General features: G+C 41.9%; 1 protein-coding gene across 1 annotated transcript; it reads left to right on the plus strand.

The window, feature by feature from the left end:
• Positions 1-78: 78 nt before the first annotated feature.
• SUPV3L1 (Suv3 like RNA helicase) lies at positions 79-17,020 on the plus strand. The gene is made up of 15 exons (XM_014883306.2): positions 79-393; positions 4,223-4,300; positions 4,549-4,656; positions 6,168-6,282; positions 6,833-7,001; positions 8,497-8,608; positions 8,871-8,948; positions 10,013-10,104; positions 10,508-10,688; positions 11,104-11,197; positions 11,836-12,055; positions 12,429-12,509; positions 13,999-14,175; positions 15,709-15,857; positions 16,211-17,020. The coding sequence occupies exons 1-15, from the start codon at positions 99-101 to the stop codon at positions 16,704-16,706; spliced, it is 2,445 nt and encodes an 814-aa protein (XP_014738792.2). The 5' UTR covers positions 79-98; the 3' UTR covers positions 16,707-17,020.
• Positions 17,021-20,128: the final 3,108 nt, after the last annotated feature.

Genomic DNA, 20,128 nt, shown 5'->3' on the forward strand with positions numbered 1-20,128 from the left:
GCCGGGAGGGGCGGGGCGGGGGGCGGTGCCGCAGGCGGGCGGTGCGAGGCGGGGGGCGGTGCCGCGCAGGCGCAGTTGGGCGGGGCGGGCGCGGAGTGATGACGCATTTGCCCGCGCGCCGCCGCCCTTGTCCGCGGATGAGTCGCTGCGCGTGGCCGCTGCTGCGGCGGCTCCCGGCGCGCGCGGGGCTCGCGCTCCGGCATGGCGGCGCCGCCGCCGCTCCCCACCGCGCGCGCCCCGCCGCCTCCTCATCGTCCGCCTCCTCCGGGGACGGCGGCGCCTCCCCCCGCGCCCCCGACACGTCGCTCTTCGTGCCCGTGCCGCTGAAGCCCGGCCTCGGCGGCGCGGCCGAAGAAGACGTGGGCGCCGAGCTCACGCGGCCCCTCGACAAGGGTGAGTGCGGGCGGGATCGTGAGGGGACGCTCCTGGGGGCACCGGCGGTGAGGCCTCGGCCGCCCTCTGCCCGCCAGCGCTGGGGGGCGGGCCGGTGAGGCCGCGCCTCGAGCGCTGTGTCCTGCTCTGGGCCGCTCGGTTCGGGAAGGACGTTGGGAAGCTCGAGCTAGTCCAGAGAACGGCAGCGGAGCTGGGGCAAAAATCGGATGGGGCTCGGCCAGGAGAAGAGGAGGCTCAAGGAACAACTCTTTCTCTACAGCTCTGTGACAGCCACATGGGAGTCGGGCTCTGCTCATAGCGAACAGCGGCGGAACGAGAGGAAACGGCCTCAAGCTGTGCCAGGGGAGGTTTAGGTTGGGCATTGGGAGGAATTTCTTCACAGGAAAAGTGATTAAACATTGGAAGGGGCTGCCCAGCGAGGTGGTGGAGTCACCATCTCGAGGTGTTTAAGGACCGACTGCCTGTGGCACTCAGTGCTCTGCTCTGGTGCACAAGGTGGTGTTCGGTCTTTGGCTGGACTCGATGATTGTGGAGGTCTTTTCCAGCTTAATTGATTCTGTGGCTCTCCTGAGGGCAGAGGGATCTGGCCCCTGCTGCTCTCACGTCCTATCCTGGGCTCAGAAAGACCCTGCCCTTAAGAGCAGGGGGTCCTTTCTTCAGGGTGTCTGACCAGTGCAGCTGATTGTGTCCGTGAAGTGGGATAAAGGCTGTAGGATGAAATGATACCTGCATGTGGTGGGATTCGTGGGGCTGTGCTCTGCAGGGCATGATCCATGTGAATGCCTTCCCGCTCAGAATATTCTGTGATTGACTAGGGCCGGTAGGCGTGCCCTGTGTGTGGAGGAAACTCTGCTGGCCTGCTTCCTCCATTCTGATTTTTGGCGCGGTCAGGGTAAAGGTGTTTGGCTTTGGGCGGGTCCCGCTGCCAAACTGCATTCTTGTGCATTCCAGAATTGCATCTGAACTTGAAAGGCATCGTTTCCTCAAATGTTGGTGTTACAGACCGAAGAGATTGTCTCTGTGCCTAGATCAAAAATGGGTGAAGTGATAGGACAGGGGAAATCGCTTCAAATGGACAGAGGTTACATTTAGAATTGGGTATTAGGAAAAAATTCTTCCCTGTGAGGTGGATGAGGCAATGGCACAGGTTGCCCAGAGAAGCTGGGGCTGCCCTATCCCTGGAAGTGTCCAGGGCCAGGTTGGGATGGGGTTTGGAGCAGCCTGGTGTCCCTGCCCATGTCAGGGGACTGGAGTGAGATGCTCTTAAAGGTCCCTTCCATCCCAGACAGTTCTGTGATCTTATAATTCCATGATCTTTAAACATTTGGTAAATAAGAGACAAGTTCTTGATTCTTTTGATTTTTGCTGATCCGAAAGCATTAAGGGTGCAAAGAGAAATATTTTTCATTTCTTCTCCTAATTAAGTGTTCTGATGACGTATTATTTATTTTAAGTCCAGAGTATAGGAGCATAGTTCTTGTTCAGAACTGTGGAGAAAAGAATATCTGTTGTTGGGAGAGAACAGATTGGCTAAAATTATGTATGCTTGTACAGGTGAAAATGAACTACTTCAGACAGCCTGATGTTTTTCCATGTGAGACTGACAAGGAATAGCAGCCGGGGAATCTGTGTGGTGGTCATCTGGCTTGTTGGCCTCTAGTGCTCCCTTTGTTGCTGTCAACAATATTTTGAAAAGAACAATAATGTGTTTTAAAAGTATTGGTATTTTGAAACCCAATAATGTTAGAGAAGACTGGACAAGACCTTCGTTAACACGTAGCTATTTTAAAAAAATGAAATAAATAGTTTTCATCTGCTTCCCCCTGTAGTACTGACCAGACACAGTATTATACATCTGTTTTTTTTAATATTTTAAATGAAAATTTGTCAGATTCTGCTGCCAAGTACTAAAGTAGATTCAATAAAGAAAGATGTGTATTTATGAGCTTTCTGGTTACAGCTTGTGAAGAAACTTTGTTAGTGTAGTGAGTGTAATTCCAGTGTGCATCATCTTGTTAGCTCGTTACTTGCTCAAGTGAGAATGATTATATTTTTCACACTAGTCAAAACTGTTAGGAAGACTAAAGGTCTTTTCAGAAGCTTACTTTTTTTGTAAAATTCATAACAGATCTGGAATTAATTAATTGCTTCGGTTTTCCAGGATTTGATAGGAAGTGTACCCCTGTGATTGCTGATGAATGCTTTCAATTTTGGTGTGTGTGTATCCTCTGTATCCGTTGTCACCGAGTGTCAGCTCTGTGGCTTCAGTTGTCAGACCATGGGGCTGTGCCCTACTTGTGGGAAGTCAGGAAAGACCAGGCACTGGCAGCAATTCACGTGGCAGGAACAGGAGATGCCTGAACAGGGGGCTTAGATGCACAAGTGGGTTGTTGTCATCAGAGACAGACAGAAATGATTCCAAAGTCTTCCTGCAAACAAGGCTGAAGCATTTAAATGGATCTGGTACAATGGAGACTAACTGCATGGTTTGTGAACTTTACTACAGCTGGGCTGTCTTCCTACAGAGAACCTTAAAAATGCTGCTGAGAAGTCAGAGTAATTGAGGAGTAAGAGCTAAAACACAGTTCTAGCATGAGAGAAAAACAGGGAAATCTCAAAACAGGGGTGAGTGGTAAAAGGGTGGTGATTGAGACAGGACACAGATGTCCTGAGTGTGTTTGTTGTTTTGTTTAGATTGACCTTATTGTTAGGACAAGTGTTTGCGTTAGGAAGGATCGTGACCTTGGTTCTGGTGGGGCAGCACGGTCCCAATGTCATGTTGCCTTGGATAGAAACATGTTTTGGCATTGACCTTTTAATGCTGTAGTAAGGCCAGTGGGCTGTGAATTTAGCTGCGTGGCTGATGATGTGTTAATTGCCAGAGCTTGCTCTGAAGAGCACTCAGCCCTGTGCTCGCTTCTACTGCACCGTTTTCTAGTCTGTCTTTGATTTTGGAGCCCTTAAACATGAGTGTGGATGCTTTCCTAGGAAATGTAATCCTGCCCGTGCCCTTGGTGCTCCGTTGCCTTTGGGAACATTCCAGAACATGAGTTAATCCCTGAAGAGACTCCTGTAGCTGTGCACGGGCTATGGGATGTGCACTTAGATTTTTTTATATTTTGTCAGCTGGTGATTTCCATTGTGCCAAGTGGAACGTCTCTGTCACAGCTTTTTTAATTGAAGGTTGATCTCATGGGAGCTCTCCATGTTGTGTAGGGCAGTTACAGAGTGAGGTACAGAGAGCAGGACTTGGCAGTGTTGTGTCCACTGACTTGTGCTGGCACCAGGGGTGTGCTGCATTTATCACTCCTAGCATTTTATAATGCTACAACACTCACAGACTTGAGTTCTAACTCATAGACTTGAGTTCTAACAATGTAAGCTCGTGAATAGATGTTCATGATAAGTTTATAAAATATTTTATTCAAAGAAAGTTGAGTAATTTGTGATGTATATGAAGAAACTATTTTTCTTCCTTTTATTTAAACTGAGAAAAGACAGAATACTGTGTCTGGTTTACATGACCTTTCTAAAGACTGTCTTGGAAGCAGGGTGGAGGGAAGAATGTCCCTCAGGATGCTGATTAAAAGCTGTCACCAAGTAGTTCAAGCAGGTTTGTTTTTCATATTAAAACCTCCTGATAGGTGCTGTGCTGATAAAAAGCAAACAAAAACCCACCCCAAAACATTAATTAGTTTGTTCCATGACTTGTTAGCTACGTGTTCCCATCTTTATGGTTTCCTGTCAATCCTTTCCAGAATCTCTGGGCCAGGAGAGTGTGATTTAATTTTGAGAAAGCTGGGAAAAAAAAGTTATTCTTTTTCTACAGGTGAAGTCCTAAAAAACTTAAACAAGTTCTACAAAAGAAAAGAAATTCAAAGACTAGGAGCAGAAAATGGACTAGATGGTAAGAAGCTGTTTTAACTTTATAATGTTTTAATTCAAATATGGTATTAGATGTGATCTTTTTATCATAACACTGCTTCTTTACATTGTCTCTGCCACTTAGTTCAAATAACCTTTATATTTACTTTTAATAGCTTATATTAAGGTGTAAGTTTTTAATTAACTGCTACAGTGTTTTATTGGGTGTTTACAAATAGACTTTTCTGATCCTGGCCACATTAATTTTGTTGCTTTTTTTGTTTTTTGCAGCTCGCCTCTTTCACCAAGCATTTATAAGCTTTAGGAAGTATATCATGGAGTCCAGTTCTGTGAGTGCTGATTTGCATATTATTCTCAATGATATATGCTGTGGTGCAGGCAAGTATCTGGAATGCTTGTAAAATAAAAATAAAATGTGCATTTTTACTTGTTTTTGCCCTTTATGCTTACCTATGTACGTGTGGACAGAGAGATTAAAATTCCCTGCTTCCCTATCAGAAACATTTGTGCCTATCCTAGGGAATGTTCAGTTCTTAAATTTCTGAAGTGGAAATGGAAGATGTGGAGGTGTTAGCCAGAGAAGCAGCCTGTTGTTGTACAGCATCTCTGCAGGGCTGAAATAAAAACGGTGCTGTGCTGTTTATTCCTCTCTTCAAGATCCAGTCGTCACTAGGGGGCACTTGGAGAGCTTTCTCCCGGCTGGTGGCTTTAGGGACAGCTTTGTGACAGTGCTCTGTTTCCATGTGGCACTCACAGAGCTGTGTTTGCCTGCTTAGTGCATCCTGTGTTACGTTTAACAGCACTTACCTGAGTGGTGGTGCCAGCTGGGAGCAGCAGAATCAGCTTTCTCCAAGGATCAAACTGCACAGTGTGTGTTTTAATGATGGGATTTTAAGGGTTGCAGTGGCTGTTAGTTCTGTCTTAAAATGTAAATATGTAGATTTTAAATGTTGGCCACCTTAGGAAATTGTCTTATGGTATTTCTTGTGCATAAAATGTTCCACAGAATTTTCTCATTTCCACTCCTTATTTGGTTATAGATGAGCATTATGCCTTAGAACTCATACACAGAAATACTGAATTTTTTTAATTTGAGTTTTGCTCGTCCAAAGATGATCATTAAATATATTACAGTACAAAAACGCTCCAACAACCCCCAAACCATTGCTTTTTCGTGTGTGTATGTTTGATTATAACAGTTTTTTAGATCAAGATAGTTCTTTGAAATTCTGTGAGAGCTGGACACTTGAGTGTGACCTGAAATGAGGCTTTTAAGGCCCACATGTCTACTCTGCAAACATTCAGAAGAATGAGCCTGGATTTCTCTTCTGAGTTGATTTTTAGTATTTTTATTTTCTCTCTTAGGGATTGGAAACTTAGAATTTGGAACCAGCATCCTAAGTCTTGGTAGCTTAGAGAAGCTGCAAATCCGTTTTTCTCTCTTTATTCATAAAAGCACTTTAAAAGATCTCTTCTCTTCTCTTCTCTTCTCTTCTCTTCTCTTCTCTTCTCTTCTCTTCTCTTCTCTTCTCTTCTCTTCTCTTCTCTTCTCTTCTCTTCTTAATTTAGGAAGAAGGGGCTAAAATCTTAGGACAGAAAAGCTATAAAGCTATATAGCTAAAAAGCTATAAAACTTAGAAGTTCTGTAGGCTGAGCAGAGTGAATATACTGAAATGAGATGAATTTTTTTCTTATTATTGTGTTTGTATTCCACTGCTAAATGAGTCCATGTACTTTCTGCCACTGAGATAATTAATTAACTGTATAGAAGTTGAAAGGATTACATAAGTGCGGGGTGGAAGAAGTAGAAATTTTTTTTCCAAAGTTTATGATGAAGTTAGACACTCAGACAAGCAGCCAGACTTTCTGAAAAGGATTTGTTCTTGTAGGCCACGTGGATGATCTGTTCCCGTTTTTCCTGAGGCACGCAAAGCAGATCTTTCCAATGCTGGACTGCATGGATGACCTGCGCAAGATCAGCGACCTGAGGCTGCCGCCCAACTGGTCAGTGTGGTGAAGTGCCTGCACTGCTTTCCTTCCTTAGTGTCACAGAATTTCACACTCTGTTCCTTATGCTACATTTGCAGTTCTTTTCTCTGTTTTTACAGTCATTTGTGTCAGGAACTCTTGTATTTTTTACAAGATGCAACAGAATTAATTGAAAAGAAAATAAGATTATATCAGTTGTGAAAGTCACTGAGTTGGTGTGGCTTTTCCAGGAAGATGTTTTCTGACAATATGTTTGGGAGGTAGCCCATCAAAACATTTAAATATGGATAAGCTCAAGGAGAGAGAATTGTGGGAATAATGAGAATTATTTTGAATGCAATGTGTGAATTTCATTCTGAATCTTTAAAAGCATTGTATGACTTAGGAGATCAATGTGGAAGACAGTAACCTCTTTATACTGTCTCTAAGAATATTGACATTTCTGCTTTCTACACTCATTAAAATTATTAATAAATAAATGCTTAAGCTAATTTCCAGTTTCTCCTGAATCAGTATCCAGATAAATGTTCAACAGATCTGTTTTTTTTTTTTGTCTTTGCTTTAGGTATCCAGATGCCAGGGCTATTCAGAGAAAGATAATATTCCATGCTGGTCCTACAAACAGTGGAAAAACTTACCATGCTATCCAGAGATTTTTGTCGGCCAAATCTGGAATATACTGCGGTCCACTAAAACTTCTGGCTCATGAGATCTTCCAAAAGAGTAATGATGCTGTCAGTATGTCATATTACTTACCAACGTGCTTAGTAGCTGAACAGTCTCATGAATGCATGTCTGTCAAGTCCTGTGGTGGGCCCTGGAGCCCTGTGCTTGAGCAGGTGTCTGCTTTGCAGTAATGTCAGCTCATGTGAAATCAGTTGGGCATTTCTGCTTTAGGAGCAGAATATCTCATCATTTCCCCAAGTGGAATAGTGCTGTCCCCAGAGCACAGTCATCCCTGTAACCTTCCTCTGGTCTTCTGGAATTTGTTGCTCCTTGGATTAGCCAGGTTCTACTATTAGATTTTTCAGCATAGGCACCATGCTTTCTTCTGCCCATTTATATGATAATAATATACTATATTATTAGCTAGTATATTATGTATAACAATTATAATAATAATATATTCAATATATAACATAGCTCTATTATAGCTTGTACACAAAAAATTACCCTTGCTTAACTCCCCTCAGCCTTCTGCTTCAATGTATAAATATATTTCACTTCACCATCCTTGAAAACTTCTGCAGATCCAGATGTGTTGGATTGAAGAGCAGGGTTGTATATCAGGTCCCTAGAGGAAATTCCCATTAGTGTTTTATATTGCTTCTGGCTTATTTTTGGAGGCTTCTCACCAGTGTGTGTTTCCAGCTGCAGGGAACCAGAGCAGTTCTGAAGCACTACAACCACATATCACACATTAACACAGGACAGTGTCTGTGTACAGTGGTGATGTTGTGATTTCTCCTTTTTGCATGTGGAATCTGTAACTCCTGTTACCAGTCTGTCTGAATAACACATCAGAAAGGTTGGCTTGTCCTAGGGGATAGCTGTAATGTACCACATGTATTCAGAGTGACTGTGGGTACCATGCAGTGACGTTCCTTGCTAGAGAACAGTGGAACTTTTCTCCCATGTGTTCAGTGTGTGTCAGAACTTTTCAGTTGTTGGCTCCTGGATTGTGTTGAGGCCCCTGGGGCTTAAGCAGGCTTGCAGCAGGGCTCTGCAGGTGGCTGTAGGTATGGATGGAGCAGCCATCAGCAGCAAGGAGTATAGGGCTGGCAGGGTGGAGGCCTCAGCTGTCTCTCACAGCTCATCCTCATGAGCTCTTGCTGTGTGAGTGCAAGGCAGCAGGGCAATTGCCAAAGGAGCTGGGGCTTGCAAGGCTCCTTCATGGCTGGGCCTTGCTCTATGAGTCACTTGTACTCTTCTAACAGTTCTTTTGTGGCAGATGTGACAGCTCTGAAATGCTCAGGGGAAGATGTAACCTCCTGCAGGAGTAGAGGAAGGCATCTAATTATGGATACCCTCTCTTCATTAAACCTCCACTCTGATAGGACTTAAATACAAGGCACAAATCTCTCAAGGCTGAGTAGTTATTTCCTGCATAGCTTCTATTACACTATCCTAGAGACTACTGTAAGAAACTGGTTTTATTATCCTCTTTGGAAAGGGGATTGATTCTTTCGTGATGAAGAAACTTGACCTGAGATTTCTGAATGCCTTTAGAATGTGCCATGTGACCTGGTGACAGGAGAAGAGCGTGTGTTTGCCAATGAAGATTCCAGACAGGCTCCTCACGTTGCTTGTACCATTGAAATGTGCAGCACTAATACACCTTGTAAGTACACATACTTGTTTCTGTCCTGTCTGTGGTATTGCTTGCACTCAAAGGTAGCTGAGCTCTTCTTTTTCACTCTTGTTTGAACTATGGTAGAGCAATTCAAGAAACCTGGATCATCTCAGGATAGCTTTTTGGTGATAGAGGATTAGCTTTGTTTGAGAAACCTTTTTTAGGAAACCTGTGAGTTCCTTCGTGTCTTGTACTGCTGTTCTAGATGCTCTTCCTTGGTGCATCATCTTTTTCTTTCTTTTGTTTTAAGATGAAGTTGCTGTGATAGATGAAATTCAGATGATCAGAGATCCTGCCAGAGGCTGGGCATGGACAAGAGCCCTTCTAGGTAAGCTCGTTTGTGTTGGCAATGAATTAGCTTAATGGCACATGAAATTCAAACTTAGCAGTCAGTAGAGTCATTAGTGGTTATAATGTGTGATGCAAAATAAAAATATTTCTTCTTCATGTCTTCTCACAGCGAGTTAGAGAGATATTCTGTCTCAAAGGATTTGTCTGCATGACAGGAAGCTCCCTGTCGTGTTTTACTTAATGAATGTTTTTTCAAAATTTTGTTCAGATGCCTCTTATTTTTCCTTCCTTGGATAATAGGGAGTTTTTACTACATTGTGCTGTCCTTTTACATTGACTATTTCCAAGAAGTATGCTTTTCCATTCAATTAAAACAACACCAGTTTTCAAGAGACTACCTTTGTAGAGATTCTGCTGAATAATGGTAACTTTAAATATTTTAGTGTTAATTTCAAATGGCTATTTATAGAGCTGCATCAATCTGTTATGTTCTTAGAAGAATGCTTATTTTGATAATTTTAGAATTTTTCTAGAGGAACTTTTTAAACATTTTTCCATGTGTTTGGAACAGAAGTTTGGAATCCGATTCTCTCTTGACCTTTCTCTTTGTTGCTTTTAAGTTCAGCAGATTTGTCATGCTTCCTTTACTTCCTGTTTTTCCCTTTTCTGTTCTGACTGAATTAGAGGTGAATTCATGCAGAAAACAAAACTCCTCAGTCCTGCTTTGGTCTGGGAGTTGGTAAAAACATGAGTAAAACATGAATAATAAATAAATCATACTCAAAGCTTTGCTCCAATTTGTTCAGTGGCTGAGGCTATCTTGTTTTGGCCAAGAGGATGCAATGAGGTATTGGCTGCTCTGATTATCACACAAATTATCAATATCACCTGCTGGTAAGAGAACAAGAGCAGCTCTAGGGAAATAGTGTGTTGTGGGAGAGGCTTTAGGTGCAGGTTTAGGTCATTGAAGGAGGTGAAATACAGTTTTCATTTTGTTTAGCAATGAAAATACAATTTTTTGATACCTTAAGAGCCAGCTAAAGCTACTGTTGTATATAAACAAGTAACATTTTGCTTTTTATTTTGTTTGATCTTGTTCAGGCCTCTGTGCAGAAGAAATCCACGTTTGTGGAGAACCTGCTGCTATTGACTTGGTGACAGAGCTCATGTACACTACAGGGGAGGAAGTTGAAGTAAGTAATTCTGAGAAGCTATGAACAGATGATCAGGTTCTCTTTGCTGTAAAATAGGGGAAAAATGTAGAGTCCTTTTGGGGGTATCACTGCTCAAAGTTGTCCTGCTGGAAGTCTTGTTAAAATGTTTCTCAGTTTCTGTAAAGCAAAGATGTTGCAAAGTTCTTTCTCTTTTGTAATAGTGATACTGTTCTTCTGAAAGAGAACAAATAGTTTGATGAGTTCCCTTCAGGGGATGCTGCAGCTGTTACAGCTGTTTCTGGACATTTTTTACAGTTCTGATCTTCCAGGAGGGCACGGTGCTCTGGAGTTTGCTGACTTTACAGGATGTTTTTGATAGTTTGTTTCAATATGATGGAATTTGAGTTTAAAAAGGCACCATCTTTGACAACTTGAATTCTAGGTCCGGAACTACGAGAGACTGACTCCTCTGACTGTGCTGGATTATGCCTTGGAGTCCTTGGATAACCTCCAGCCTGGGGACTGCATTGTCTGTTTCAGTAAGAATGACATTTACTCTGTCAGCCGACAGATTGAAGCCAGAGGATTAGAATGTGCTGTCATATACGGCAGTCTGCCACCAGGTAAAGCACTCTTGCTTTTATTGGTAAGGGAGTGTTGTGTTTCTTGCTGCTTTTCTTAGGAAAAAACCCCCTTGTACTTCCTTGATTTTAAAATAAAGCAGTGCAAGTTTCCTAGTTTTGCTTCCCTATATAGCTAGAGAAAGTAAGCAGCTTTCATTGGCTGGTGTTTTAATCTTGGGATTAGACTTTTAATATGTACTTAATTTGGATCTTCAGATAGATATAATTAAATGAGGTCTAGCCACAGCTCTGGGAATGATTTAAATCCCTCCTGCTCCCTCCCCCCATCTGCAGCCAAATACCAATTTATTTATTTTTTTCCTCAGCCTGTTACAATGACATTGGACTTCAGTGATGCATTGTCCTTATTTTGTATGAAGTTTGCTATGTGAAGTGTTCTGTTATTCTGTTTTAGGAACAAAGCTTGAACAGGCAAAGAAATTCAATGATCCTGATGATCCGTGCAAAATTTTAGTTGCTACAGATGCAATTGGAATGGGACTCAATTTGTAAGTACTTGCAGCAGGTTATGGTCCTTTTATTTTCCTTTGGGTGTGATAGCCACATTGATTTCCTTACTTTTTATCTCCTTAGTCTGATTAACTCATCTAAATATCTGCTGTGTCTAGGCAACTCAGTACCTACGTTTCAGTTTTGAAGCAGTGATCAATTTGGTTAGGCAGAACTAAGCTCTAATTTTAAAACTGATTCCAAGAACTAAATGGCTCCCTTGGCCTAACTCAGTGTGATAGTTGGCCGTGGATGACAGGGTTACTGGATCAACTGGAGTGAAACGTGCTAGGTTGTTAAGAGTTTCCAGTCTCTTGCATTTCTGAAGTACAGAGCAAGTTCAGCCCAGTTTCAGGTGTATTTCATTGGTGAAGGGTATGCAGTCACATCACTGCAAACTGCTGAGGCAGGTGGTGCTGAATGGATTGGGAGGTGATTAGGACGGGATGGATGTGTGCAGGGATGATGATTCTCCTGCAACTAGCCAGTAAACCTTCAGAATATGCTGTGTCCATAAGTAGTGTCTGTGATATCCTAATTTATAGAGAAGAAAAAGCTTACAAAAAAGCAAAAGCTCTGATTCTTCATATTGGAAGCCATTTACAAAAAATGATTTGTCTTTGTTTCAATATTCCAGGTGTATAAGAAGGATAATTTTTAACTCCATAGTCAAGCCAACTGTCAACGAGAAGGGAGAGAAGGAAATAGACTCCATTACCACCTCGCAGGCTCTGCAGATCGCGGGCAGGGCCGGGCGCTTCGGCTCCTCCTTCAAACAGGGAGAAGTCACCACAATGCACCGCGATGACCTCGTGCAGCTGAAGGAGATTCTCAGCGATGCTGTGCCCCCTGTCAAGGTGAGAACCTCAGTGCCCAGTTTATACAGGTGGGCTCTGGGGCTGGTTTATGATATTCTGATCCCAAATTATTTATTCCTTCTGTATGTTTGCAATTTAGTAATAAAAATGGGTTGTGTTGTGCCAGAGTGGCTATGGATATATATCCCATTTGGAGACTTGCAGTATTGCTTTTATACTGAATCTGCTCTTTTAAGAATTAAAAGCTCAAGCACAAAAGTTCTTAAGTTCCATCTAAGTGTGCTAAATAAACTGGAGCCTTAGGGGTGCTTTGATTTCTTGCATTTTGTTTTACAATGTGTTGTTTCTGGTGCATTAACTTTAAAACAATACAGAGAATTAATGGAAGTTTTTCTCTTTATTTTCCATTTAGGCAGCTGGCCTACACCCTACTCCTGAGCAGATAGAAATGTTCGCTTATCATCTTCCTGATGCCACCCTATCCAACTTAATTGTAAGAATGATCAAAATATTAGCTTCTGCTTTCAAAATGCAGCATCACTAATAGTCACTGCTTTGTGCAAACCTGCCCTTGGGAGACCTGACAGGCAGCCTTGGGTGTATTTTTTTTATCAATTAGATTCTCCTCTCTACCACTCAAGTGACTGCAGATGGTTTAGGATATTTAACTTTTCTGCACTACAATAAACTTGAAAGCTGTTGAAACGTGTCAGTCATTTTTGCACAGTATTTAAAACTGTGCAGCAGCTTTTTCATTCCAGCTTTTCTGAATTTTAAATGTAGACATTTCCATCTTAGGCTGAACATATTACAGATCTAAATTGAATTAAATTATTTGAAAATTCCTGGGAAACTGGTCGTGTCAGATTTCACATATCTGAAATCTACCCGATTTTTTTTCCCTGTTTCTGTGGATTTTGTAGTAAAACCGTGTGTTTATAACTTTTAGAAAACTTTTGATTCTGTGGGATTGATTTGATCTCCTCCTTAGATAGGTACTAGTTCTTTTGGATCTACCTAAACCTTATAAAGTAGAAATTAAGATTCCAACACTGTATTGAAAAAATGTTATCACAGCTTTTAGTAAACTGAGAAGCCCTTGACAGCTTTCATGGTTTTAAATGTGCATTATTGTTCCTGCTGATCTGCTGTTATGTAGCAAAATGTGTATTTCTAACCTTGAAATAAAAGATTATACCTGGACACCTCCTGGAAGACTTAGCCTGATGGGGTAACAGCACAGCTTTAAAATTTTTAAATTAACAATTTCTCGGCTAGTTTAGTAGTATTAAGATAAAAACCTTGTGTTGTTTTTGATCTCATAATTATTCAGTCCCATATTTAATTAAGAAGCTCAGCGTTTCTTTAAAGATGTTTTTAAAAAATTCCTTTAAAGATTTACATTAGAGAAATAATTTTGGAGGCCATAAAGTTCCCCCTGCAAGGTGCACTGTATCTTGAGTATGTCTCATGTTTTCTTTGAACTCCTCTATTGGAATACTGTATTTAGCTTGTGTTTTTCTTCTTCCTAAAATAGATCTAATCCTGACATTGAGCTAAAAATACCTCAATTATTGAATTGTATGCTGTAAAGTTAGCTTTTTGGGTCATGCTAAGTGATGGACTTAGAAGTTTCTAAACATAGTAGTAACTGGTTCCTGTGATGCTGTTCTTTGTACCTAAAACGTTCCCTTCCAGAACTTTGTTAATTAGGAGACTGACTGAAAGCATTTAAATAAAGTGTAGTGTGTTATGTCTTCTCCTCTGATGCTGTGTGGGAGAATTTAATGCAAATTCTGCTAAAAGAGCAGAGGGAGCTCCCCTGCCTGCTTTTTTTATTACTGTGGTCAGATTTGATGGGTTTTGATTGCTCTTTCAGTAGAACTAGTCTTTCAAACTCTAAATAATTTTTTGGTTTGGTAAGATAAAGTTAACAGCCCTCTCCTGCAATAACATTCTGACGTTTGCTTTTATTTTCACAGGATATTTTTGTGAGCCTCTCACAAGTCGATGGGATGTACTTTGTCTGCAATATTGATGACTTTAAATTTCTAGCAGATATGATTCAGCACATTCCACTAAATCTGCGATCACGATACGTCTTCTGCACTGCACCCTTGAACAGAAAAGAGCCTTTTGTGTGCACTACTTTGTTGAAGGTCAGCTATTTTTTTCCCTCAAAAAATGTGGTGTTTTTATAGATCTAGCTGCTGTATTTGTTGTGGGCTTTGCCATCAGATCATTTGAGAGCATTCTTAAAGTGCTCACAGGTAGTATAAGAGATATAAAATAGCTGGACGTGTATTGAGTTCTTCACTATTTTTATGGACCAAAGCTTTTAACTTTTGAAAACTGGTTTCTCATGATGTAATTTAAAGTTTGGACTGCTTCTCTGCTGTTTGCTTCTGAAAATCCTACTGCTTGTCCTTGTATGTCAACTCTGCACTGGTGGAGATGAGAGTTATGTTCCCTAGTCGCTTGTGCACTGTTAAGCTTTGCACTACAGTGTTCCTAAAAGCAGTCATTAAAAACCAAGTTACTGCTCCTTCGAGCTGTTAGCTTGCCAACAAAAGAAGAGAATGTGGGATTAAGGGTGATTACTGGTGCTGTAATGCAGTTACATAGAATTTAAACTTCAGAAAACACAGAGCTGTAATTTACTCTCAGAATTATGTCACTTTACTTTTCAGTAATTGTTTTTTTGCTGTGCCTCCAGGGTGATTTTTTGGAGTAATTTATAGTCAGCTGATTTTTCAGGTTTAATAATAATGTCACTTGGGACTGTTACTTTGTTAGAGAGTGTATTGCCATTGTTCCCTTTTTAAAGACTGCATTAAACTTTTAAAATGAAATAGTATAAAAATGAAACTGATCTGATGCCCTCATATCAAAAATATTAGAACCTTGCTTTTCAAAAATTGCTAATAATCGTTAAAAAATGAGTGATTGATTGATTGATTAAATAGTTGAAGGAAAAAAAAAAAGCCCCTCAGTAGGAAAATGCTGAGCTTTTGGATTCCAAGTAGTGAAGGTGCAGAGGGACATGATGTGTTAGAGGAAGGTAGGCTGTTGTGAATGCTTGTGTGAATTTAATTCCCATTCCCTGGCCAAGAAAACCCACTTTAGTATCAGCCAGATAGGAAGCAGTGATTCCAAGTCATCAGTACTCTTGAAAATTTTAGATTTAAATCTTACTTGATTTGTTTTTCTGCTGGTTGAAGGGCTGAGGTGTCTGGGTTTCAGAAGAGCAGATTTCTAGTGCAGATTAATCTGTTTGTTTTGTGGGTAGTGTGTTTCCTAAACCAGGGAATACATTTAATATTCTAAACCCCGGCAACCCCAAAACAAGATAATTAACCAAATAGGAGAAGGAGGATTAAAAAAGACACAAAGTCCATCTGCTTTGAAATCAAATGCCTTCAGTGTTATGCTTTTCTGGATAGCTCTGTGCTTTTGTTGCTGAACTCTGTGCATGGCCCGTGGACAAATTGTGTTAATGAGGCCCTGGAAAGGAGAGGTGACTCCTGTGTTGAGTAATTAAGTAAAAGAATGTGTGGCATTCGAGTTGTGTAAAACAAAGCAGGTATTTTATGGAGTATTCTCTGTATACAGACTCGGGGGAATTTTAACTCTTTGGGGATTTCTTCTTTCCTGACTAACCGAGGACTTGGCTGAATGTGCTTTTTTTTCAGTTTGCACGACAGTTCAGTAGAAACGAGCCCCTGACGTTCGACTGGCTCTGCCGCCACACCAAGTGGCCCTTAGCTGCTCCAAAAAACATCAAGGAACTTGTGCACCTTGAAGCTGTGCATGATGTTTTTGACCTCTATCTCTGGTTAAGGTATTGTCTTTGTGCTTGAAAACTGTTTTTTTTTTTGTTTTTCCTATTGTTTATGACTTACAGTCCTACAAGTGCAGTGTCTTCAAGCCCATATGTACGTGGTGCAGGATGGGCTCCTTTTAGAGGATCTTGAGAAATGCAGTGTTGAGGGAGTGAGTTGTGCAGGGAGCAATTTGTGACTGACAGAAACAGAAAGGTAGAAACAAGGTGATCCTGGACCAAAACAGCTGAAATACAAATGAAAATACGGTGACCTTCCCATGCAACATGTAATAATTTTTATTTGTTTAGTATATATCCCATCTTTGTCCTAGTGAGAAGGTTTCATTGTGTGTTCTTTTGCCTCTCTTCAGTTACCGTTTCGTGGATATGTTCCCTGACGCTGTGCTTGTAAGGGACATTCAGAAAAAACTGGACGACATTATCCAAATTGGCGTCTGCAACATCACAAAGCTGATCCGAGCATCCCAGTCTGCAGCTGCTCCTGGCACAGCTGAAGCTGTGTCAGAAGACTTTCCTCTCTCAAGGACTCAGAAGGATGCCAGGGTGGCTTCAGACCATCACGGTGCAGCCTCCCCAGAGGCACTGTCCGTTGCAGTGGAGGCTGCAGGGCTGAGAAAAGCGAAGAACTCGAGGCCCTCTCGGCTTGGCAGCAGGCAGGAGGATGTGAAAAGCTATGGACGTGGATCTCTTGCCAACAGATTGCTGCGGGAGGGACTTCTGACACAGGAAATGCTGAGGCAGCTGGAGAGTGAGTGGCAGGATCAGCACAGGAATGGTAGATATGGCTTGGGTTCAAAAAGAGATGATCAGCATAGTTCAAAGGAAACGAGGAAAAAGAGAAAATAGAACCATGTCCTAATTCTGTTTAGTTTTTATTCACAAAATAAAATACTATTTTAATAACTTCTTTGGCATTTCATGTTTACACTGCTGCAGCTCCTTGATGTTTTTCCTTCTCCTGTGACCAGTAATGTGAAGTGCTCAGAGAAATGGACTCTTAAAAGCTCAGAGGCCATAAGTTTGTTTTTACCACTCAGCTGCACACTCTTCAATCATGGTGTTCAGCATAAGTGTATGATCTGCTGCTCTGTGAAAATTTGAACTTGGTGTCTTCCTGCAAGATATCCTCTCATCATCAATAAATGTCAGATATTTCACTAGTGATGAATTAGCTACTCATTCCACCCCTTCCCAAAGGGCAGAGTTTAACAGACCACAAACAAGTAATGAACAGCCTGGAACAAAATTGGATTAGAATGGTGATAGGAGTCATGTGCCTCTAACCATTGTGTCCTGTGAAAATGTGGAAGGAGGTCAAAAGCATTTGTGGTAATATGTCAGGGGTGATGGAATTCTGGCCACAAGAATTTTGGAGTGAATTTCAGTTCTGTAATCTGAGGGGTAGTTATGATTCTGTGTGATTTGGTTTTTGTGTGAGCAGTTTTAAGCTCCCAGTATGGATACTGGAAAGAATCAGATGCTGAAACTGCTGTGTATTTACAGAAGTGGGTTTCAGCACTTGTATAAGTTGCTGGGCTGCCTGAGGAGAATAATGCTGCACTGGCCATATATCTGGAGTTGGCTGTGTACAAATGCACAGGTGCTGCTTGTGTTAATGTTAGCAGGAAAACTTCTAAAATCCGGGTTGAGTTTCACTAGCAAATACCTGACTTGGTGATCAGCTGTGTTTCTCTGCAGCCCCAAAGCTTGTTCTGAATCCTCTTTTCTTTCTCCTGGTAGCAATCCTTTATGCTGCTATTCAGAAAGAAATCTGCAGCACTTTGAAAAATGTTTTTACAGCTGTTTTCAGTGTAGTTCATGTACTCTTCCCTCATTGTTTACTAAAAAGCAAGCAGTGAGTGAATGTTTCTTGTCCACATGATCTCCTGCTGCTTTCACTACAGAACTGGTGAGAAGAAAGTTTTAGGTCCTTCCCCTGCAAAGCCACGTCTTTTTTTCCTACCTCAAGAAAAACCAAGCAGCTCTATGCGTGCAGCAATGGCCATGTGAGTGTTGTGGATTTTTCTGCATTTTTGCAGATGAGTAGTTCAGCTTTGCTTTCCCAGAGTCCTGCTGAACAGCAGCACCACTTGCACAGAGTGCAAGCTTGCATTAACCCTTACAAATGTGTTGCATTTGCTGCTATCACACGGCTTGTGTGATGCTCCTTGTTCTTGGCACTCACTGGAAGAGAAGCAGTAGTTGCTCAAGCCTGCACGTTTTGACCACATGCATTGTCCCCTGGGACTGCACTTGCCCCAGGTCCAGGGTGGATCTGCAAACCACTGTTTGAAACCACCTTGGCTGTCCACCATGGACAACTCTGGTTTTCTCTGCCCAGTGTGTGTGAGGTTGGCCTGTGGGAGACCTACATTGATACAGTGCTTGGATTCTGTTAGGTTGAATTTATCCTTTAATCATGCAGTAAGCTGAGTATTAGTGTATATTTTTGAGCAAGGAAAGAGTGTCTGGGACTTCAGGGTGTAAACTAGCCTAGTGTTTCAGCACCAAGCCTTGCAATAAAGAAGCTAAATGGCTATAAGCATTCTTTTTTGTATTTTGCTGAGATTAGCACTTTGCTTAACTCACTGCTTGTTTCCATAGTGACTCCATAGTAACTGTTTTAGAAGCTCTGAAGTTTATTCAGGCGTTTCCAGGCTGACTTTATGAAAGTTTTCTTTTCTTCTGAGCTAATGGTGTGGCTGTCATTGACTCCCATTAGAATGGCTGCCAAATTGGTCCCATGTGTTACAATCTGGACTGGTGTGGTGCAGTTACCCATCTTTAACCTGCCTTGTGGGGCTGTGCTGAACCTTTATTTTTAAGCAACAACAACACTGTTGTCTTGATCTGGGAGTCACATTTGCAAAACTGCTTCAGGTGTTCAGATTTCCAGATTAATTTCAGGCATTGAAATTAGAGATGTTTGAAAGTTTATTCACTAATTGTTTATTTGCTGTCCTTCAAATGTAAAGTGCTGATTGTAACAGCACTGCTTGGTAAAATCCTTCTGTCTTTTAAGCCCAGTGTGCTCTGTTCTGTCTGTGCTCTTTTCATCTCTGTGCTGTTTCCATCTCTTCTGATTTTTCCCATCAGTCTCCTCAACTCTATATCCTGATGTTGCACTAGGAGTGGCATATGCAGGAAGAATGAATATGGGACCCCTTTCTCTCCTGAGCTTTGAACTTATGGGAATATAATGGGGAATGAACCTACTGCTACTGCAGGGAAGGGAGAATGTGTTCTAGGGGTTGGTCTTGGAATCAATCTATAGAAAAGAAGGATTTCTCCTGATGACTCACTAGTGGCCTTGTCCACTGTCTCCTTGCTAACCTGGGTACCAAATTTAGCAGCCAACAATCCTGCTGGCTTGGATCCCTCACCAAAGATAGATGAGTTTATCTTGCAATAAGATGCTGAATGATACAGTACCTCTTCCTGGAGGTAACAAAGGCACGTTTAGCTGATGTATTCAAGACTTTTCTGTGAGTTTCCACATTGTAGCTATGAGCTTCTTTTCTCTGCAGGCCTTTGACTGCAAGACTGTGAGAGGCAGATGAGCACCAGACTCTTCAGGATTCTGCACTGTGCTGTGAGATGGGTTTTGTAGGCAAAACTGCAGGAGAAGAAAGTAGAGAGGGAGGCATTGCAGTTTTGAAGTCTTGTTGGCCCTTGCAAAGGGGGGAGGGAAGGATTGTGAATAGCTTATATTGGGTGCAGCTCTAACAAAAGAGAAAGCATCACCTCAAGCTTCCAAACTGCATGCAGTCAGAGCTGACCTCTTCACTTGGGCCTGGATTGGTTCCCCTGTCGTGGCCAAAAATGGCTGTAACACTTTTGGGTGTTGGGCCCTTGGTCCACTGAACTGTCTGTGTGGAAATGAGATAATGTCTTGTCTTTTCTTGCACAGCAGCCTGCCGGAAGCTGGGATGCACCAGGGCTGAGTGAACAAGTTCCACAGTGATTCTGACATGTCAGGTATTTCCCAGAGCCTGCTGCCAGTTTAGGAACATTTAGATCTTTGAGACCCTTTTCCAGTGGCGTCCGTCAGAGAAAGAAAGAAAGAAAAGAGAGAATGAAAAATAAATCTACTGTATTACAGACACAATGAGCTCTGGATCAAAGTGGGATGGAGCTTGAAAGGTGATGTTTTCAATTTTGCTGGCCAGAGGGGTTGTGACTCGGGTGGCATGGGTAAACAATGAGGAGAGAGACAGTCCCTCTGGGAGTCAGTGTCTGACTTAACGAGCCAGCAGTTATTAAAAGAT

Source organism: Sturnus vulgaris, chromosome 8 (assembly GCF_052056855.1).
Source record: "Sturnus vulgaris isolate bStuVul1 chromosome 8, bStuVul1.hap1, whole genome shotgun sequence".
In the NCBI taxonomy this organism is placed as follows: Eukaryota; Metazoa; Chordata; class Aves; order Passeriformes; family Sturnidae; genus Sturnus; species Sturnus vulgaris.